General features: G+C 52.2%; 1 protein-coding gene across 8 annotated transcripts in view; it reads left to right on the top strand.

Annotated features, from left to right (window-relative positions):
• Positions 1-21,998, top strand: part of KLHDC3 (kelch domain containing 3) — a 26,785-nt gene extending 4,787 nt beyond the window's left edge. Inside the window, exons 1-13 of one of the 8 annotated variants that reach the window (XM_082305319.1) lie at positions 20-234; positions 653-2,019; positions 2,853-4,021; positions 6,081-6,316; positions 8,697-8,873; positions 11,153-11,268; positions 12,622-12,693; positions 12,920-13,133; positions 13,421-13,507; positions 14,714-14,822; positions 20,596-20,669; positions 21,074-21,152; positions 21,374-21,998. In XM_082305319.1, the coding sequence (XP_082161445.1) occupies positions 6,163-6,316; positions 8,697-8,873; positions 11,153-11,268; positions 12,622-12,693; positions 12,920-13,133; positions 13,421-13,507; positions 14,714-14,822; positions 20,596-20,669; positions 21,074-21,152; positions 21,374-21,440 (1,149 nt within the window). In that variant the 5' untranslated portion in view covers positions 20-234; positions 653-2,019; positions 2,853-4,021; positions 6,081-6,162 and the 3' untranslated portion in view covers positions 21,441-21,998. Of the gene's footprint in view, positions 1-19; positions 235-454; positions 2,020-2,056; positions 2,103-2,852; positions 4,022-6,080; positions 6,317-8,696; positions 8,874-11,152; positions 11,269-12,621; positions 12,694-12,919; positions 13,134-13,420; positions 13,508-14,713; positions 14,823-20,595; positions 20,670-21,073; positions 21,153-21,373 lie in introns of those variants that run through there. The other 7 variants (XM_082305321.1, XM_082305317.1, XM_082305318.1 and 4 more) reach the window with 7 other exon arrangements.
• Positions 21,999-22,269: the final 271 nt, after the last annotated feature.

Here is a 22,269-nt window from a genome sequence, read left to right as displayed (position 1 = left end):
GTAATTCGGGGGGGATGACGGAGCGAGCCCGCTTTCTGCTGGGTTTCTCCCCCTTGCTGGGGGAATTGACTGCAGCAAGGCTAATCTGAGCAGCTTTCAGGAATGGCTCTAGGTTTCTTTCTGTGTGCATAGAGGAATGAGGCAGCCCAGTGATCTCTCTTTACGCAAAGAAGCGGATCCAAGGACATGTATTTTTGTACCAAGACTGTTGTCTGGCTGCTGTACTGGGAGATGGTCAGTAGCTTTCTATTTTGAATGAAATGTTTTCATATTAATTGTAGGGATTGAAAATAGAAAGTCTAGAACAAACAGCTGAAAAATCTGACTGTAAAAACCATGATTACTTCCCCCCCCCCCCCCCCCCCCCCATCTATGCCACTTTGCTCAGGTCCCCACAACAGTGTTGGAAGGTATGCTAGTGAGAAATGATTGAGTGATTTTTTTTTTTTTTTTTCTGGTGATCTCAGATGGCTGTATGCTGTGCTGGTAGACTCTTGTTAGGTGTAAGCTGGGGCAGTTAGGATGAAGGTTGTTTCAGGCATTATGTGCATCTTCAGACAACAGCGGAGCCAGAGATTTGGGAATGTTGTCTATAGGTGCTGTATTCGAAGAACACAGAGCTGACTTAAAATCTGGTTGTTCCCTTGCTTAGCAGTGAAATGCCCCAGGTGAATGGCTGCATTCCCTTTGCTGGATGTCAGCGCTGATGAAGAACGAGGGAGGTGCTGAAGGACGTCCATAGCTATTTCTCTGCTTACAGACTTGTGAGCTACCACTTGTGGCCAGGGGTCACGCCTGACCACAGCGACAGAGCCAGCCTGCGGTCACCCCACGGCTCGTGTTGCACCACTTACTCTGGGAGCGTGTACCTGGGCTTGTGGTGCTGTGCACGGTCAGGGGAGGGCTCCAGGCAGTTCTGTGGGACCACAGCAGGTTATTTTGAGCACTTTTTAATTTTAGCCTCCCTGTGCTTAGTGGCACAGGAACAACTCATTGCTGTGCTCACTTAATTTCCAGCATCATCAGCATCGGGTGCTTCCACAGTAGGTAAAGTGTAACCTCATTTTTGGAAACGTTCTTATTCCTGGCAATTAATGACAGGACATACCAGGATTTCGACCCAAATTTTTCTGTGTTCTCTGTGCTCGACTGTACCTCTGGATAGGTTATGCCAGACCAGGGAAATGGGGAGTTGTGAAGATCGTGTGATTGCCGCCCCTGTGAGTGCAAAACGAAATGAAAAGATCTATTAGTTTTTGGAGAAGTGAAGGGGGGAGCTGACACATGTGTCAGTGAAAGCAAGCGGTGGCTTGAACAGAAGCACGTGCACCCTTCTGCGAAGGAGCCCCCGAATGCGTGCGTGCACGTGGTCGGGATGCTCAGCACGTCGCTTCTCCTGGCTGAGACTGGGGGAAGAGAGGCAGCCAGAGCTTCCTGATGTAAGGTGAGCGAGTGTATGCCAAGCTAACAGAGTGTGTGGGAGTGCGGTTTCTTTGGTTTTGTTTCGTCTAGAAAATCTCTCGCTGTATAAGAAACTTGTGCTTGTTTTCATGGAGCTTTTTGGTCTCCCTGTAAGTCTATGGTCATAGTTCCTGGGGCCGTTGGGGCACGATTCCGGCTGGATGTGCTGAATTAGCCAAAGAGATTCCTCAGACCTTCAACCAGCCTCTGCTGTGGGCGCAGATGAACTGCGGAGGCTGCTCTGTAAGAGGTGCAGCTCTGGGGAGGAGAGGGGTGGCTCAGCAGGATCCAGAAAAGGGATGCACGCTCAGCTCAGTGTCCGCATGAATCCATGTAGAAGGCAGCCCTCCCCTTCCCCTGCTGGCTTTCGGCAGTAGCAATAGCTTCTGTGATTTAAACGATTCAGCCTTAATTTTTCTGTGGTGTGAAAGCCCTTCCTCTGATCCATGATGAATGTTAGTGTCGCTAACTGTCCCTTTGGTTTGCTGTGCAGAGTGAAAAAGCATCTGGTTTGCCTGAGCTGGGACGTGTACCGCCTCCTGCAGCCAGTGCCCTCCGGTACAATTTGCCTCTGTCTTGTCAATATTTCTGTGTTTTATAGCCTACGTCCCTGTTGCTGGTGCCCTAAATGAGAAATCACAGTATGTATTTTGCATAACTTAATATTGTACCGTTGGGGGAAATTGTTAGTAAATTGTTTCATATCGATTTTGCTGTTCCCCTCTCCCACCAAGCTGTGTCCTGTGTAATCTTTAAAGAAATCTAAGGCACACTGCCTAATGTCAAGTGTATTAATGCCTCCTATTAAGAAGTCCTCCTAGGAATGAGGTTGGAGAGTGGTGTATTTATGTCCTTGTTTATATCATTAAAATTATCATTGGAAATCAAAACCTGAAATGGAACTTAAAAGCGTGCATGGTTGTAGGGCAGAAAATAACTTTTTTTCCTCAAGAAATGTGTTTAACTCATATTTGCAGAGAGGGGGATTGCAGGAGGAAAATTTACTTTGGGGCAGAAGACGGCTCTAATGAAACGATTTCCAAAAAAGGCAGGAGAGGAGAGAGGCTGGAGCCGGACGCAGAAGGCGTGGAGAGGAGTGGGGGTCCTCGGGAGAGCGGGCGGTGCGGGGTGGACCTGTGTGTGGCCAAAAAGGGGAGGAAAAATTGCTTGGCAAAGGCGGGAAGACATTGTGATGGTTTTGGGGTAGGGTTGTGGCCAGTGGCAGGAGAGGAAGATGGAGTTTGGCTGGATGATTTTATTACAGTGTAGAGAAGAGCACTCGGGTTTGGAAAAACCCTGGCAGCTTGTTAAATCCTGTGTTTTCCTTTGCCTTTTAATATACAACCCTGTAAGGATCGCTTCACGCTTCCGATTGTTTTCTTTTCATAAAGGGAATGAGTGTTTCTGCCTGCCCCGGGTCTGGCGAGCGGCAGCAAGAGGCTGTGCTGGCTCGGCTTTGCACGTGCTCTGACGGGGCGTCCCCATCCCAAGCCAAGGCGAAGTGCAGCCAGCTTCAACCCCGTCACCCCCACCACTGCCCCGGGCCTGCGTACAGCCGCCTGCCTCCTGGGAAGGGCTGATCTCTGGGAAAAATCTTTCCCTGTAATTGTAGTCGTAGGAAACAACATTGCAGCATTGTTGCTACAACATCAACATCATTTCCTACAGTGTAACCAGCTGGGCCTTGAGCTGCTGCCTCTCAATTGACCAGATTAACTTCTTAGGACGTGCAGCCTTCGTTTCCTGCGTTCCTATGACTAATCTTAATTATGAAGCTGTTCAGGCAGGGTGGCCGAGGCTCCTGTTGGAGTGCCAGGACCGGCGTCCTGCTCGGGCAGCAACGTGCTCTTCGGCACAGGGCTCAAGTGAACTCCCGAGGAGGAAGAAGAGTTTTCCCAGCCTTTCTGGCAAAAAAGGCAAGTGGCTTGGTACGATGCCTGCCTGCCACGCCGGGCTGCTGTGCTCCTCTACCCCAGGAGGAGCCAAGTGGAGAACTTGGAAGTACGGTTCATCCTCTTAATCTTCCAGGATCAGGATCAGTCTGAAGGGTGTGGAAAATATTGACACTGGTGATAAAGTCCAGTTAAGCAACTTGAGGAGTCTCTTACAAAATCACTTAACCAAGAAGCGATTTTGAGGAAAATATTGGTTAGATTTTTCAGTGATAATTCATGACTGAGACAGGAAACAGATTTAGATATGTGAAGCCTTCAAAATAGCCTGAAAGGTGACTTTGGTGGTCTCCATGGAAACTCATCTATTCTGTAGCTTTGTGGAGGACTTATACAAGAGCTGCTGCCTGGCTTAAAAAAAATAAAAAGTAATTTAAAAAAACAAAAACCAAACCTTCTAGATCTGAATTTGGGGTGGTCCCAGATATACGGTGAAGCATGGGCTGTAGCAGAGGGGGGCTGTTCCTGGGCCCTTCTGGAGCAGCTCTGCTGAAGAAAAGCTTGATGTGACTTTCTGGGTTGCTGACTACAATTTAGGTTACGGTGGTTGCTGGAGGAAGAAGCGGCTTTGCAGGAGGGACTCCTTGGTCTGCGCTCATCTGTTACAAGTAAGACTGCGGGAGCGTGTCCTAAGAAGGACAACGAAGCTGGTGAAGGGTCTGGAGCACAAGTCTTGTGAGGAGTGGCTGGGGTTGTTTAGCCTGGAGAAGAGGAGGCTGAGGGGAGTCCTTATTGCTCTCTACAGCTACCTGAAAGGAGGCTGTAGTGAGGTGGGGGTCGGTCTCTTCTCCCCAGTAACAAGTGATAGGACAAGAGGAAATGGCCTCAAGCTGCGCCAAGGTTGGATAGTTGGAAAAATGTCTTCACTGCAGTGAAGGGCAGTCAGGCACTGGAACAGGCTGCCCAGGGAAGTGGTTGAGTCCCCATCCCTGGAGGTATTTACAAGATGGGCAGATGTGGTGCTTAGGGACATGGTTTAGTGGTGGACTTGGCAGTGCTGGGTTAACGGTTGGACTTGATGATCTTCAAGGTTTTTTCCAACCTAAACGATTCTATGATTCTATGCTCTCTGTCTGGACTTTGCACATGTTCTGTTGCAGTAACTTTCAGGTACAGAGCATGCTCTGGCTGCCAGTCTCTATTTTGGGAACAACTTGAAAAACAAATAACTTTAAAAAGAAATTAGTCAAATTTTGCTGAGATTTAGGAGTTCTGGAATGAGGCGACTGGTTTCTGGGTGCTTTTGAACTGTCTGTAGTATGCGTGGCTGGAGCGGGAAGCCTGAGCTCTGCTCCATGCCAGGAGCTCCCTGTTGGGTGGCATCTCTGGCTCTTTCCTCGGGTGGGGATAGAATGGGAGTGCGCGGGTGGGCCAGACGCTGGGGTGATCCGGCTGCTGGTGGGCCCTACAAGCGCCTGGTTGTGAGCGGTGATCCCGCTTGGCTGAAGGGCCGGGGGAGGCCAAATGGAGCAGAGCAGCATGGCGCTGCCCCTTCTTGCTGCTCTCCAGCTACTTCAGAAACTTTAAACAGGAGGAAAGTTCTCCTTGTGAAAACTCACTACTTTCCAAAAAGAAAAGGGACAGAGAAAACGCGTAGGGATTTTAGTCCTCGTTCTAAGGCATCCGCAAATTTCTTTGTGTGCTGCAAATGCTAAAACTGGCTGTGGGGTGGGAGCGCGCTGACTTCGTCTTCCAAGAAGCCAGAACCAAGCAATAAAAAAAAGAGAATTTTCTTTAGGCTGTCTGAAGCACTGGGATCTCTTCTAATGGCTGTTTTTCAGCTGGGGGAAAACTTAAAGAATTGAACTCACCCACTTTTTCAGAAGCACCCAGGCAGGAGTGTGCTCCAGATCCTTAGATCCAAAGGAGAATCTCTGCAAAAATCAGCTGTGGTGACTTCTCTAAGAGCTGATCTAAGCCATCTGTTTGAAGCATGAAGCATATCAGTTTCTTAACTGAGATACAATGTTAGAAAATTTTCATAGTTATGCCTGGAGTTGCTGCGGGAGAAAAAGGCCTTATTCTGACCATTAGCAACCAGCTTTCTCCCCAGACTAGAGGGTTTCTGTTCTCTCGTGTTTAATTAAGCTGGACCCTAGTGCTCAAATCAGTGAGTCCAAATGCTAGTGTTGTAGTCCACCCCCGTACTGGGGAGTCAGTTGCTTTATGTGGCGGTGGTTCTTTGGGGGGTTTTTGTTGGGTGTTTTTTTTTAAATATTTTCCTCTGCTGTTTCTCACGACCGATCCAAAGAGCACGCTCTCTTCCCTCTGGCTCTGTTCTTTTCACCTTCACAATTGGCTCTCGCTGTGTGTTTTCATTCATGTGGACAAATTGTTCTGGCATGTACGGGATGTGTACATGACCAGGGCACGGATGAGCGTGCAGCACTCGGCTGCCTTCACCAAAAGTGCTTGGCTTGGGCTGCCTGTACGGCCACCCTGAGGTTTTTTTTTGTATGCGAGGGCATCTCTGCTTGCTCTTCCGCGCCTTGCTCAGGTTACGGTACCTGCCTTGTGTCTCCTTCCCTAGGGGAGAGTAAAAGCGTATCCACTTGGGAGGCAGATGAGTGAGGATACAGCAATGCGACCTTTGTAGCTGGCATTCAAGGAAGATAGGAAGACCTGCGAGATGGATCGTGTTGTTTTAGCATTCTGTCTGTGTTACAGAGCCAGGTGACATCGTGGTGGCCCAGGAAGCATGAGGCTGTGGCGCTGGGGGCCCTGAAGACTGTCTGGCTTGCAGAGAGGAATGCTACGGTGGGCAGTGCACTTGGAAGGTGGGCCGCGGAGGGTGAACCACGCGGCCGTGGCCGTCGGGCACAAGGTCTATTCCTTTGGCGGATATTGTTCTGGAGAAGACTATGAGACTCTGCGGCAGATTGACGTCCATGTTTTTAATGCAGGTAAATATGTCCTTGTGGTGCACAGAGGAGTGCCTTGCTGGGCTTGGTTATTATTTTTCTTGCCCACTGCTGCTTAACATGTGTATGTTAATAACACTCTATGTGCTGTCTGACTCTAATCTCCAAAAAAGTTACCAGCGTAGATGGGTGCCTCTTCCCTTATGCAGCCCTGTGTTTTCAGCTTCAGGGGCAGGGCACAGAGGCGCTGTAGTTCAGCAGTCTGGATAAGGACTTGCTAGAAGTAACCACATAGCCAACGGCTTGTTTTGTCCTTGTTCTCTGTGAATACTAACTCAACTAGGTGCAAAGAGGCAATGTTTAGCTGGCTCAGGTCCCCCATACAGTTTGCAGCGTGACCGTGCTCAGCTGCCCCTGGTGTGGAAGGGGCAGGGTGGGAGCCACTGCACTCAGTTAAGCCTCCGGGTTTAGACTCCTGAGCTGTTTCCCTCTGGGGGCAGCTGACAACCACTGCCGGCACGATGGAGTCAGCAGGGGCATGTGGCTAGGATGGAGGCTTTCCCGTTTTGGCAGCAGCTATCATGCAGATTCACAACGTGGCTTAGAAAAGCATCTGGAGCTGGAGCCATTTGTGTAGGGTAGCCAGTATCTGTCAGGAGGCTGAACTGGAGCCATGACTCTGCTGGGAGAGGCTGTATTTCTTGATTCAGTGCCCTTTGAACTGAAGAGGTTACTGAGCTGGTCCATGAAGTATTTCCCTATAATTAGGCAGGTGGTTGAAAAGCTGCACAGGTGCTTGGATGGGTCCAGCTGAACAGAGATGAGAGCAGAGAACCAATGACCAGTTTTGCAGACTGGACACCACGCTGAACGCTCTCCTAACACGCACGTGGCATGTAGATAAAACTAGTTTGTCTGTAAGATGCAGTGAATTCACTTCTCTAAATCTGACTGTGGAGAAGTCTGACTTGTGCAGGAGTGGATAAAGGTGTTGGTTACACAGGGCTGCCAAGGTGACCTGCTCACAGTGTAGAAGGGAGCGTAGCTCAGGATCTTGTGAACAGAGACTTTCTTCTCTACCCAGAGAGACTGGGCTCTCACACCCAAGACAGTTCAACGTTGTAGCTTGTAAAACGTGCCAGTAGAGCACTGCTCTTACGGTGGAAGCATCATTACCATGCCCAAAGGAATGCTCCTGCATTGTCGTCCCTTCTTACCACTCCCAGATATTAAAGTGTCATGATGCTGCAGCCACCACGTGAGAGGTGACACTGGCTTCCCAAGCCCTTGTCCAGTTAACATTGGCAGGTTCCAGTGCTAAAGCCAAGATACCAGATTTTGAATGATCCCTCTCAATCTTCCAAAGAGAAAGACTCTGTTTTAGGTAGGAAACATCCGTCTAGCTTGACTTTAGCCTTGGCTGTGCTTCCTCAGTGCCCTTTCTGCCTCTGGGATAGGTGGTCACCCTTTAAGATGCCTGACCCTTTCCCTGTGTTAGTATTTCAGGGGAACAGCAGACTGTTTTCTGATATGTTTTGTGTTATCTCCGTGTTGAAAACAAAACTGGAGGCTGTGTGTGTGGTAGAGGGAGCGTGTCTGGGTGCTGTTCTGTAATAGCCAAGTAACACTCACTGTGACTCTTGCACTGTCATTAAACCCTGTAATACCTGTTGACTGCTCTGGCTACTGCTGAACGTGACGTACAGGCCGCCAGGAAGGAGAACCTGTAATCACAAGGAACTCCTATTAGTAACACAAGGTTAGCAGGGAGAACTCGGGTATGGATGGGGGTAAAGGAGACAGGCAGCTATCTAGAGTTTAAAAAAAAAAAGCTAACAAACCCTGTTCATACAAAGCTGCTGTGTTGCTTTACTTAAACTGCACTGCAGCAAGTTCAAATGATGCCTTCAGGTGTGTCCCCTTGTATGTTGCTGCAGTGAATTATTCCTGTGCTGCCCATCCTTCCAGCTTTGAGTCTCTTCAGAAATGTCACTAGCCTGAAGTAGTATCTGCACTCATTATCACCTCTGGACTTTTTCTTTTTCCTCTCCCTATTTTCCCTATTTTTGGGTTTTTTTTTGGTGTGTGTGTGCTGTACCTTCACTCACAGTCTAGGATGAGCCAGAGTGGAAACCTTGTCAGTGTAATTGATGCAGAATGGAGCCTACTTCTGTCCAGAGTCCTCTGGTCCTCCGGTACTTCCTCTTGTCTCACCTGCGACGGGGTCCTGCGGAAAACTTTGGAATGCTTCCATGGTCCTTAACTAGCTACTACTCAGGGCCAGACACAGCTTTGTCTTGCTTACTAGACTGCTTCTGCACCTTGTCATAGGGTGAAAAAAGCACCACGCAGGGTGGGTTGTGATCTGTGAGGATGTGTAGCGGGCTGAGGATTTGACATGGGCTCAAACTTGTGCTTTCAGTGTCTCTGCGCTGGATCAAGCTGCCTCCAGTGTGGACAAACAGCCGAGACCATGTGAGAGAGGTGCCCTACATGAGGTATGGGCACTCAGCAGTGCTCATAGACGACACTGTCTACATATGGGGTGGTCGCAACGACACTGAGGGAGCCTGCAACGTGCTCTATGCCTTTGATGTCAGTAAGTTCCAGCTTCTCACTCTTCCTTGTCACAACTGCTCTTGATGAGACCACCTCTCTGCCCCACCACGCTGCTTCCCAACTTGTTTTCCTGTCCCTCAGTCTCTCTGCAAAGTGACAGTCTGGAGGAAATGCTGCAAATGGGGAATTGGTGTTGCTGGCTGTTTCAGCAGGTTTAGAAGGGGAGCACAGGGTGGCCAGTGTGTCTGCAAACTTGACTTTCTGTAAAAGCCTTTGAACAGAGATTACTGATCTTGTCTAATAGTCAAACTGGTTTTAATTTTTCTGTCAGCTTTATGTGCTCTCTCTGATAGTAACTACAGGCGAAGCATTCTCTCTGTGTGATGTATTATTCCTTAACTGTGGCTGAAGGTTGCAGCAAGAAGGGGCTAGAGCTCCGAAGGATTGTGGTTCCTCTCCAGGGTGATCGTTCTTTCTGAAAGCGTGAAGGAGAGTGAGGAATAAAACATAGAAGTAGTCAGGGACAGGATGGCAAAATCAGGGAAAGCATGAGTTGAGTTAGATAAACCTAAAGGATAAACTCCTTGAGCCTTTCTGTTGGCTTCTCCATAGTGCTGCTGGAGCACCTGGGGAGAACAGGCACCATCAGTAACTGGGTGGACAGGAGTGTCAGGAAAGGAAGGGATTACATCTGGATTCTGGAGGCAAGTCCATCTAAATACTGACCAGTAACTGGCTTGCTGGACTTGCAAGGAAACTGCTTGCTCTGGTGCTTGGTCATGGGTCCCCTTCTTTGCCAGGAAATGTCTCCCAGCTTGGAGCTACTCTCTGGGCACAAGGTTTCCCCCTTCCCCTGACAGATGCTGCTGGGAAGCCACCAGTAAACCTCTGCCTATGCAGAGGCCTTGTAGTGGGAGCTGCCTGGTCTCCCTGCCAACTCCAGCACTTTAGCATTAAGTGAAAATTAACGGAAAGGCCAGAATTCAGTCCTGGTCCAAACGCTCTGCAGCTGTCCGTACACGCTGTGCCTGTTCCCTGCCAGCCCTGGAAAGCAAGGCTGGCAGTCGCAGTCCCGTGTCTGTGGTGTCAGTTCCACTGTAGGAGTCGCATCAGGCTGGATAAAGTCCTGGCTGAGTGCAATTTTGTCCCCGGGGGTGCCAAGCAGATCACAAGTCGAGGTCTTTTCCATCTCTAATTTGATGTGTTGCACTTGGGTGAGCTCTTGCTGCTACCATGTGACTGGGCTTGGAAGCAGCCCCATGAAGGAAAGGAACTCGATAGCCGCTGCAACTTTCTCATAGAGGCTGCTCAGGGATTCTGTTGACCTTGCAAGACCCTTTGTGTGGTTCCAGCTGGAGCCTAGGTGGATAGCTGCGGCCGCAGGCCAAGTTCAGAGAAGTTATCCTCGTGAAGAATGTTGCTTTGGCTCCAACATTACAGCTTCCTGAAATAAGCACTGCTCTTGGCAGCTCGCAGCAGGTAGGGAGGGTGGGAGGGAATGTCGCCTGCTGCCTCGAGGCTTATCTGTGCCTCTCTGGGCTCTGGGGACAGGTGCCTGTTTGCGCTTGGCAGTGAGTCGCTGGCTTGGCTCCACGTTGCCCTGGCATGGTGAACAGCTCTGGCTGGATTTAAAGTCCTCCCCTAAATCAAGCCAACCCCTGGAGCGTGTGGGCTAAGGGGCTGAATCTGGCTGGTGCAGGCTCACATGCGGAGTAGTGCGAAGGGAAACATGAAGGGTGGTGAGAGAGGAAGGCTCCCCTTGAAGAGGGGATGAGAATGTACCAAGAGGAGCAGATAAGATAGGGAGAGCTGCCCTGCAGAGGTGGGGATGTGCACAGCAGCGCTGTTGACGTGGTGAGCTTGTGGTTAAGTGACTTCTGCCTGGATTTGAGAGAGCTGTTTTTCCTCAGTCAGCATCTCCACGCCATGAGGTCAGTTGAGCCACTTAGCATCGTTGCTTCATTGTAATTGAAACTGTAAATGTGGAGTTGATAAGTGACTCACAAGTAGGCTTTGCAAGAGATTCAATAAAAATAACATTGCTCAAGCAGCACTGTACTACTCACACTTAAAACGTGAGCTGTTTGTCAGGTCGGACAGAGTCAGCGGCCGTGCCCAGGAGCAGAGACCTCTGTCACCATGCCCCTCTGCAGAGGCTCAGGCAGGTAGCCTCGCCTGAAGGAGCTTGCAGCCTCTCCAGAGAAGCAAGTGCTGTGTGTGAAAGAGAGAAGAATTTCTGTCTTGGAAATGAAGAACGGTAGTAAAGAGCATCCCAACAGCTACTGTATTTTCTTAGCGTTGCCTCCTGTTTTGTTTCAGACACGCACAAGTGGTTCACGCCAAAGGTGTCTGGAATGGTCCCAGGAGCCAGAGATGGGCACTCAGCTTGTGTCCTGGCAAAGAGCATGTTTATCTTTGGAGGCTACGAACAGCTGGTGAGTAGTCTCTGTAACTGCTATTTGGCGATCCGTAGGAAAGAGGGTGTTCCTACCTCGGACATTGGTAGAAGCAGGATACAGGGGCATATTTGTATCCATAGTTGCTTTCATTTTATAATTCAGCAATGTTATGGCATTAATTACCCAGGTTATGTTCATTGTTTTGCAGAGAAGATGGTTGGGATAGTAGGCCTAAAAAAAAATGGTGGATTTTTTTTTTCTTTCCCAAAACATATAGATATATAGAGGCAAAAATATATTTTTTTTTTTCTGGCTCATTTCTCAGCCCAATTTAGATCGATAAACGCATAACATTTTAAATAAATATATATTGATCTACGTTTATTTTAATTTGGCTGAGAAATGAGCCAGAAAAATCACTTTCCAATGTCTGCAGTGTTGCTGTGAGGTTTTGTCCTAACCTGGTGCATGTTCCCTGTATTCTGTACCTGCTCTCACATCTTGCTGATCCCCTCCAGCAAACACTTGCTTACCCTCCCATGAAGAATATCTTGAGCTGAAGGTCATCCTGCACTAGCTGTTAGCGTGCCTAACACTCCTTTGAGCAAATCCTTATGCTCCGATCTTAAGAAGTGGGTAAATATCATTTCAGCCTATCACCAGGCTCCAGAAAAGCTGTGCAAAATCACATCTGTTTAGTTGGAAGAAAGCTGGGGCTCTGTTACGGCAGTCCTTGGGTTATTCCCCCTCTTCTGAGGACAGTAGCATGCCAAATCCATGATCTCGATTACAGCAGCAGGAGCAGTTCACATGTGGCTTGTTTTTAACCAAGACCAAACAAGCCTGTAGCTGTCTCGCTGCTGTCTCCCCTGCCTGGAGGAGCAGGGGTCTGTGCTGTTCGTGCAAATGCAGGCTCTTCCACCCAGCTAGCTGCTGACGAGTTTTGTGGGATCCTCAGAACCCTGACTGTATTTGCTCCTGGATGTTAGCTTCCTAGAAGTCATCTTAGCTTCTGCCTCTCATCAGGTGGCCTTAGCAGAGCCAGTTTGAGTCCCGTTAGTGCCCCTCTCTTCTGTCGCCGCATGGAGCGGAGGCAGGGTTCTGCTGTGAATGTACATATTGTGTGCGGCACAGCCTTGGGGGGAGGAACTGAGCACCGAATAAATGGGAAAGCTGCAGGGAGAGACAGGACACCTTTGAGGAGAAATGGGCTTTGCCTCCTTGTTAAGTGTTAAGCGTGCTGCCTAGCCTGACATTTTGGAGCAAGCACCATGTCTCTTAGAAAGTACTGACTCCAAAGGGATGCTCCAGGGACAGCGTCCTTCCTAAGGCCAGATGTGACCAGGCTTCTCAGTCCCTTTGTGACCAGGCTGCCCTGCTGTCTTCCAGGCTGACTGCTTTTCAAACGATATCCACAAATTGGACACCACAAACATGATGTGGACCTTAATCTCTGCCAAGGTAAGTGTCTGCTATTCACTCTGGTTTGTGGAGGAAGTCTCGTATCTGCTGTTCGCTGGGGTAGCTGCCCACGCTTGTCTCACAGCTTCTGTCTGGTGTGGCTGGGATCTGCAGGAGGGGAAGTTCTCCAGGAGAAGGCAGCCGCCTCAACTTCCCCATCAAGATGTGTCATCTCCCTGGGTAATCTTCATTCTTTCTCTTGTTCTGTTTTGCTCTGTCCCTGCAGGGTACACCAGCTCGCTGGAGAGACTTCCATTCAGCTACCATCATTGGAACAAAGATGTACGTATTTGGTGGCAGAGCTGATCGTTTTGGGCCATTTCACTCCAACAATGAGATCTACTGTAACCGCATTAAAGTATTTGATACAGAAACAAACTCCTGGCTGGACTCCCCTCCAACTGCAGTGCTCCCTGAAGGCCGGCGGAGCCATTCAGCATGTGAGTGTGGGTCTGCTGAGAGAGGAGGACAGTGGAAGGAAATTCCTGCCTCAGGAGGGGTGTCTGGTCCGCTGGGTGGAGATGCGGGTTAGCAAGGGGTGCACAGAGCCTGGCTTCTGTGGAAAGCTGCTGCCCGCCAAAAAGCCTTGCGCGTAGCCCTGCCCGTGAAGGTGATGTAAGCGAAGGTGGATAACCAGCGCCACTTTGCTTTCTGTTTGATGTTGGGACAGGGACCTGCTGGGCTCTACCTTGGGTGGCACACTGATGTCTGTGCTTACTCCCCACAGTCAGCTACAATGGGGAGCTATATGTATTTGGTGGCTACAACGCACGCCTGAACAGACACTTCCACGACCTCTGGAAATTCAATCCAGGTATTTATGCTTTTAACTTGTTGCAGTGATAGTGCTCAAGGCCCTCAAGGGTGTGAGTGCTCAGATGAGCGTACTCTCCAAGGCTAGGAGCCTGCCTGGGGGAAATGGCTCTTCTGCCAGCATTGACAGGAACTTGCTGTTGTGCTCAGGACCCCCATTCCTCCTCAGACTGTCTCCAAATCTCAGTTAGAAAGTGGGAAAGGAAGCATTGCTGAAAGAAACAGCTAATCAAAAGGTGGTTGGCAAATCTTTCTCTTGTTCTCAAATATGCAGAAGTGTTGGCAGAAAAGAAGATATGGGGAAGCAATGGGGTTAGAGAAGTGAGAGACCATAACTGGGGAAACCACTCAACTTGAGCTGCAGCATCACTGTACCGCACTCTCTTGGTACCACGTCAAACTGTGCAGCAGAAGGGGTGGTTCTTGAGCTAGTACCCTGAATATCAGTCAAATGTGAGCTGTTCTGGGGTCTTCAGGTGCTTTTTACTGCCCAATAGCCTGATTTTGTTTGCTAATTGCTTTGCATAGTTACCTGAGAACAGCCAACTTGCTGTTCCCCAAGCTGATCTACGAGCTAGTGTGAGAGCTCCTGAAGGTTTCAGTGTTGTGCATTAGCGATTAATCACCCCCCTGCGTCCTTGCCACAGAGAGCACCAAGGACCAAGGCTGCCATCTTCTCCACCTGGTTCAGTTCCCCATGCTCCCACAACCAGGCTGTCCCAGCAGCCTCCCCGCTGCAAGGACGCTCTGCATTCACAGTGGCTGTCAGCAGATGGAGCTGGTTCCTGGGTCTTCCTCCAGATCCGGACGGCAGCAGGGTGCTGGGGAGGGAAGGCTGCCTGCTCCTGGAGCTCTGCCCTCTACAGGTCCCTGTGATGTCCGACCTGCTGCTGTGGCAGCCCGTGGGTCCTGGTGCTCAGGCTCTGCAAGTGAAAGGTCTCGACCTGCAGCTCCCATCTCAGCAGGCAGAGCTCCAGGGCTGTGCCTGGCATCTAAGTGACACTTCAGTCACAACCTTACCGAAGGGCATCATTTTGCTGCTAGCAAGAAGAGGAGGTCAACAGGGAGGGTGGATGTTGGGTAGGCAGTGTCTGTAGGGCAGTGGGCCTCCAGTTTTGCTGTCATCTGTTTAAATCCATAACCTGCTTATACCTGGGTCTTGGCCAGGCTTCTGTGACAAGCTGGTGCACTCTTTTCCACCCCTTAGTTTCTCTTTCTTGGAGGAAGATTGAGCCCAAGGGGAAAGGCCCATGTCCTCGACGCCGGCAGTGCTGCTGCAGAGTGGGGGACAAAATCATTCTCTTTGGAGGCACCAGGTGAGTTGTGTGGGGTGGCTCCCTGAGAGGGTTTGCCGTTCCCTTCAGCACAGTGTCCCCCCCCACTCTGCCCCATGCTGTAGTCCCATGTGCTTTAGAGGCACATGGCAACTGTCCATCTGCCATAAAAGCGTAAGAAATCGTGTAGATCAGGGCTCCTCTGGAAAAAGGCAAGGGGGAGATTGAAGTTGTTGTGTGAGCTTGTAAAGCACCTGGTGACGAGCCGCCTTGTAGAAGCAGAGGCAGAAGTACCTAACATGCTGTTCAGGAGGGGTTGTGCAGCGGTCAAGCTTTCTGTGAAAGAGGTGGTGGGGAGTGGGGAGGAGATCCTGCCATCAGAAGGACAAGTATCCTAGTCCGCTGTGCTGTAGCAGACCTCAGACTGACTTATCCTCCCCTGCCTGCTGCCCTGCTTCTCCCACCAGAGTTCCTTTCTTTCGTTGGCAAGCGTGGCGTCTGCCAAGCTGCAGTGGGATGTTGGCTCAGCTAGGAGTTGTTTGAGGAGCCCATACACACCACAAGACAACATTCCTTTCTGTGCCAGTGTTCCTTAGCAAAGTTTCCATTCACAAAAGGGAGCCGGTGTTAAGGATTTAGCTGTCAAACACTGGAAGTGATACTGTCAGGGTGCAGGGCAGCTGGATGTGGCCAAGAGCCTTAACAGCTGCTAAAAGAAAGGAAGTGGCCCATCACCAGGACGCGCTCTATGCTGTCTGGAATGACAAATTGCAGCTCTGGAGCACAGGCCTGTTTGCCAGCATCTACCTCGCAGAGGCACCTGAAAATGCTTTCAGCCCTCCATATGGTTTGGAAAGCTTTGGGGCTTTCTCTGGGACCCTGGCAGCGGCTTTTTGGGGATAATTCTGGAGACAGGTTGGGGCAGAGGACAAGGCAGGGCAGGTTCTGCTGATGGTCTGACCGTATGTCGTGGTTTAACCCCAGCCGGCAACTAAGCACCACACAGCCGCTCGCTCACTCCCCCCTGGTGGGATGGGGGAGAGAATCAGAAGAGTAAAAGTGAGAAAACTCACGGGTTGAGATAAAGACAGTTTAATAGGTAAAGCAAAAGCCACGCTCACAAGCAAAGCAAAACAGGAATTCATTCACTACTTCCCATCGGCAGGCAGGTGTTCAGCCATCCTCGGGAAAGCTGGGCTCCGTCACGCGTAACAGTTACCTGGGGAGACAAACACCATCATGTGGAACGTCCCCCCCTTCCTTCTTCCCCCAGTTTATATACTGGGCATGATGTCATACGGTATGGCATAGCCGTTTGGCCAGTCTGGGTCAGCTGTCCTGGCTGTGCCCCCTCCCAGCTTCTTGTGCACTGGGCAGAGCAGGGGAAGCTGAAAAGTCCTTGACTGGTGTAAACTCTACTCAGCAAGAACCAAAACATCAGTGTGTTATCAACATTATTCTCATCCTAAATCCAAAACACAGCACTATACCCGCTACTAGGAAGAAAACTAACTCTATCCCAGCTGAAACCAGGACACCGTACCAGTGCGTGATGGAGCGAAGGGCCTTCAGGCCCCAGGAGCGCGGGGGTGTGCACTTAATTGTCGGCTGTCTGTGTGTGTGTGCAAGGGAGTGCTCAGTGCAGGTGAGGTATGCAGAGCTGCTGAGTTTATCCAGTCTCCTCGACAGATACTGGGTGCTGCTCTGCACAGCAGAAGGCTTGGTAGGGCTTGACGGCAGTTTTGGATGCTCTCGGGTGCTGCCAGTGGATTTGTGTTACAGCAGCAGCTGAACTCTGATATTAAACCTAGGCGTTCCTAGGAAATGCTAGCAAACCACAACAAATTTGGCACCAGCTTTTTGGAGTTTGGTCCGTCTCTGCCAGGCAATGCAGCAGCACCTTGTCTTCTTTACTGAACAACTTCAGTACTCAACTTGTTTCTTAATCCAGGCTCAACCCCAGTGCAAGCTGGTTCCTCAGCACTAGTATGGGATAGGAAGAGCTGCTGGAAGCCAGGAATGCAGCCTGCTTGGACGGGAGGGAGGGTCTTGCAGGCTGGGGAAGGGGGAGACGGGGGGATGGGGACTGTCCCCGCTTCCTGTAACAGTTATCAGGTGTATTTTGGAGCTGCCTGGCGAGATAAGAAGTTTTCCAGGAAGTCGTTGTAATGGAGAACTCCCTGCGGTCTGCCTCTGCCTCCTGACCCGTGCCCCCTGCCCGGGCGGGGGGGGGTGGGGGGTCTGGCCGGGCTCCTTGGAGGACGAGCCGGCAGGCTCAGCTTGCTGGGCAGCAGCACTGGGGGGACAGGCAGGCAAAACCCCTTCGTGCCCTGCCTTCCCGTACGGGATTCACGTATGCTGTAGGCTGTTCAAGAGGCACTTCTGCAGGCTGCCTGCTCCCGTGGCATCCAAATGCTTAGTTTCTTTTGTAGTCCTGCCCAGAGCCTGGTCTTTTTGCCCCAGCTGCGATCTCTCACTGTGGCCAGCAGCGACCCTGTCACTTGTGTCCCATTTCAGTGACCAGGAAGCCATGTAGCGCTAAGCTCAGTGTTCCCGTTAGCTGTGTCACACTTGTGGTCCTGGTCTGGTTTCCTTCCAAACCCACCAGCACTTCAGCATGCAGAGACCATCCACAGGGGAGAACAAGAGGGAGAGGGAACGCTATAAAACAGAGTTTAGCTGAACAGATGCTGATCCAGGTTTGGCTTGAGGCTGGGTTTTCCCTGACAAGGCTTAGAAATGCCTGGCTCCGGTGAGGGAGCGGGGGCTCTCACTGGGTGCTTGGTGCAGGGTCCAAGAGCATTTGCCAACACGGCAAGTTGCTGTGCAGCTGGAACGAGCAGTTTTGCTGGGGTCTGGCTGGCCAAGGGGTGCCCTGCACCCTGCTGTCTGGGAGTTGTGGATCTCCTGGTCTTGAACTCCAGGCTTTTCCCTAGCTGCTTGCAGCTTGGTGATTAAAACCACAGATGTGGTGCCTCCTGGCTTTCCTTTGAAAGATAAGGGATGGTCTAGGGTTTCCTGTGACGTGGATGTGAGATTAGATTGTGGCGTGGTGAGCGCACAAGGGTGGAATTAAAGGGGCTCTGGCCTGTCTCCGGGCAGATGGGACCCATCAGCCGCAGGTCTTCTCTGCCAGCAGCGAGCTGTGCCCCATGGTTTGTGCTGGGGTTACGGGGACCGGGGGGGGCAGGTACTGTCTCACGTCCTGTGAGGTGTGAGGCCATAGGTGGGGAAGCAAGTGACACTGGGGTGAGAAGCCACTGCATGAGGTCCCAGCTAAGCAGTGAGGACACACAAAACTGCCTTGTCACAAACTAAAGCAGGACTTAAAACACTTTTCCTTTCTTTCAAATTCTCCAAACAACCATCAGCCACGGGAGTGCTTTCCCCTGGTCCAAGCACTACTGTTCCAGGACAGGCTGGTCTCTGTGCTGGGGGATGCAGTCACTGGTGTCCCAGGTGCTTTGGCTGTTCCATCGAGACCGCAGAGGCAGGGAACCATAGGTGAGGCTGTCTGTTCCCTAGAAAGGCCTGAAGTCATAGCTCTTCACTAGCATTCCAGGACCAACGTCAGACAGGAGTTTAAGCAAATTGGGATTGGCTTAAAACAACTGCCGCACTGATCAGTGCCTGACACATGCTCAGTTACAGTCTTCTGAAATGCTGTCCCCATTTTGGCACAACCAGGGAGCTGTGGCTGGAGCCTACAGTGATTCCTGTGGTCGGACTGAGAAATGTCTGTGCTTGTGCTGCCATGCAGATGTTTTCTAGCTGCTTTCTCTACACTCCTCTTACAACATCTCAATGGCCATGCTGAAATAGTTGCAGTGGATCTTAACCGCGAGAGAACTGGAGCGATGAACAGCATGTGGCTGGGCAGAATCAGTTTCAAACCTTGTGCTGTTGTGCTTGGCACACAGCTTCATCTCATGCAGCAGAACCCAAAAGCAGCCCAGCTGCTGGCCTAGTCAGAGGAATGCAAGCTAATGAAATAGAATGTTCCCCTGGCTGCAGGTTGCTCACCTGTGGGTTTTTGTTGGAGAGTTTGTGCTAATGCAGCAGGTACGTATGGCTATTGCGGACAAAGAGGGGGAAAAAGCTGCCACTAAGCCAGGTGAAGACCTCAGCGTCTGCTTCAGGTGCTTATTCTCTGCTGCTCCCTTCACTCCTCTGTAGAAAAAGTTGAACTTCTGCAAAGCACCTTCCATATTGTCCTCAGAGAAGGCAGCTTGGCTTATCACACTCCGGCCTGCTGCAGTGCTGGGGCAGTGTGGTACAGCGCATGCTGCCTCTGTCCCCAGCAGCATCGGTGCCTCCGAGAGCTTACAGACAGGAGGATCTGGCTTACAGGTCTCCATGGCGTGACTTATATAGCACGTGGCAGTCTGCAGATGTTTCATGCAGCCCTGGAAGCTAGAGCTGAGGTGGGCAGGGAGAGCACAGCAGTGTTGCCTGAAGCACGTGGCTCCTTTTGTTGCTTCTCCAGGTTGCAGAAAATTTGGATGGCCACTAGCTACTTGCTGAGCTTGCCTACCATCTCTGGAGATAGGCCATGGCTCCCATGATCTGTGGCCCTGCAGCACAACTAGAGAGCCTTGCAAAAAGTCCTCTTGGGTATCCAGCTTACCTCACCTACCTCACTGTGGACACCAGCACAGCTTTTTGGACTTTGTACTGTGCCATTGTGTGGCGTCTGATCCTTCCTAGATCAGATGCCTGTCCCATGTGATATTCTCCCAAATCCTTGTACTTCCCATTGCCTGCCTCCCCTTGGCCGTGAGGTGAAGCTGGCCTGGGGTCTGTAAAAAGATGTGGTGTGGGCTGTGTCATGCTGCTCTGTGTGGTGTTCGGGGCCAGCTAGGGATGGGCTGACCCCTGCCTGCCCAGGCAGTTTGATCTGTATGTGTTTCCTAACGTGTTACTAGGGCAGCCTTCCATGGAACAGCATCGCCGTGAAGCTGGTTAGTCTCCAGCAGTGCACTGGGTCCTCCAGGTGATGCCAGTCTGGGCCTGCCTGCTGCGGGCAGCCCGTGGGGCCTCTGTCACACACAGAGCAGGACAGATGCTTGTGCAAGCAGGCCTGCCTTCAGGAGCTGCTGTAACGTCCCTTCTCCAGCCTGCTCAGAGTCCTCCTCAGCCTCATCCCGGGGCTCAGCTTTGCCTCCCTGCGTGGAGCTCTTTGGAGGGTCAGATCCACTGAAACTGCTGAGCAAACAGAGCCCCGAAACAAGCCTCAGCTCTGGCGGCAGCTGCTTGCCAGCACCCTCCTTGTGCCCTGAGGGTGGGTGCCACAGTTCTGGGGGAGGCCCCAGGGTTGCTCAGTTGTTGGAGAGCGGTTTGGGAGGTTTCTGGGGAAAGAGGAACGTGAAACCAGCCAGAGGCCGGTCAATGTACAAGAAGGGAAAGGGGATGTTCCCTGCAGAGTGGGACCTGTGCTTGGAGGTGCAGCAGAGTAACAGAGGCAGGCGAGGTGAGGAGGAGGCTGGCAGCTGGAGTCACTGTGGTTGTGGGTGAGGAGGAGGCAGCTCCCCCATCCCCTGCCGTGGCTCGCAGAGGAGACGGTGTGTGTTTCTGCCCAACTGCTGGAGCTGGGCCAGCCAGGCAGCCCTGCCTGCTCTGCGAGGAGCTGGGAGAGCAGTGGCTTTGGGTGCTGCTGGGGGAAGCAGAGGGGCAGGAGGGGTCAGAGGGTCCCTGCATGGGGCAGGCAGGCCAGGAACCGCCCTGGGCTTGCTCAGCCCTTGGGGAGCCCAAGGGACCCTAAACTGGTGTACAAGCGTTTTGGCAGTGACTGACGCACTTTGCTTGGCTTCTGCAGCCCATCTCCAGAGGAGGGAATGGGTGATGAATTCGACCTGATGGATCACTCGGATCTCTACATCCTCGACTTCAGTACGTGAGCGCTCCCCGCCCCGCTTGCGCCTCTCACCACAAGGTGCCCTGTGAGCGGGCCCCCTGTGAAGCACCATCCCCTGTCCTGCATGGCTCCAGGCGCCTGCCTCTCAGAGCCAGGCAGCTGTCTCTGGCTGGTGTACGCGGCTTAAGGCAGACCAGCCAGAGAAGCAGCTGTGCTTGCAGGCCTGAGCTGGGCTCAGGGCTCTTCGTACGCTCCTTCTCACGCGCTTCTTGTGGGAGCATGGAAAACCGCTCCAGCCTGTCCCTGGTGCGCGCCCTGCCCCTCAGAGGGACGGCCGGGGCGCTCTGCCCCGTTTCCTAGGGCACGGATTGCGGGATGCCCGGACCCCGCCGCAGTGCCCAGAGGAGGACTGCTGTGGTTAACTGCCCTCTTTCCGCAGGCCCCAGTCTAAAGACGCTGTGTAAGCTGGCAGTGATTCAGTACAGCCTGGACCAGTCCTGCCTTCCCCACGACATCAGGTACTGCCTGCCTTGCTGGGAGGTCACCCCATGGGTGCTCCCCTTCCTTGGGGCGCTCCAGCCCTGGCCGAGGGCTGCCTGGGGCTCTCCTTGGCACTGTGCGCAGCTTTGGGGCAGGCTGGGCTGGAGACCACAGCTGAGGCTAACGTGCAGCGGAGCTGCTCCAGCCCCAGGCACCGTGTTTGTGCTTTCTCTCAGTGTATCCCATTGGTGTGTTACAGATGGGAGCTCTCGGCCATGACAACGAACAGCACCATCAGCCGTCCCATCGTCTCCTCCCAGGGCTGATGCCGACTCGTCCCTCTAGCACCCTGCCCTCGCCCCTCCACGCACTGACCTCTTGCTCCACTGCCTGCATGAGTTTTTAGCCCTTTCAAGCAAGGAACACATGAGCTCGGTTTGTCTTGCCCTGGCCAGGCCTCCCTCCGCCCTTGTCACGCTGTGGGCAGCACGAGTGTGCAGGCAGAGCAGGCCCCTGGGGAAGAAATCGGCTCGCCCCAGCAGCACAACTGTGAATCCCCCTCCTTGCTGATGGTTCCAGCATCTCCTGCTTTCCTTCCCCTTGCCTGTGGAGCTGCAGCTGTGCTGACCTGGTCCCTGGCCATTTTCCAAGGGCCTGAATCAACTCCTACCACCAGCCACGGCCCGGGGATTGGCCTCGGGCTATGAACTGTTCCTGTGCCGCCTCGAGAGAGCAGGGACCTCCATGCCTGCGCCCGCCAGCGCTGACCAGCTTCGTGGCACCGGACGGCAGGCCCCAGCCCCGAGCTGAGCCTGATGCGGGGGCCTGCGCCCAGCGGGACCCTCTGCCCAGCTCCCGTTGTAAAACAGCAATTGGGGGGAGTTTTATAAACGCTGAGGCAGACATAGCTTCTGCTGCTCTGTGTGTCCTAGCAGGCGAACTGCGGGGAGAGAAGGTGTGGGAGGGGAGAGACTGAACCAGGTGCTCTCCCCACAGCTGCAGGCCACCAGTGGCCTGCGGCAGCTGTGGCTGGTGTGAGCCACAGCCCTGGCTGGGGTGGGAGAAGGGGAGCTGGGTCCCCCCACAGCAGCGCTGCCCTCTGAGAGGGCAGGGAGGAGGATGGTGCACGTCTCCTGGGCTGCGCTGCCTCAGGAG

The sequence above is a fragment of the Platalea leucorodia genome, assembly GCF_965183815.1.
Source record: "Platalea leucorodia genome assembly, chromosome: 3".
In the NCBI taxonomy this organism is placed as follows: Eukaryota; Metazoa; Chordata; class Aves; order Pelecaniformes; family Threskiornithidae; genus Platalea; species Platalea leucorodia.
Note: the sequence above shows the minus strand (reverse complement) of the source record. Positions and strands in the feature narration are given on the sequence as shown.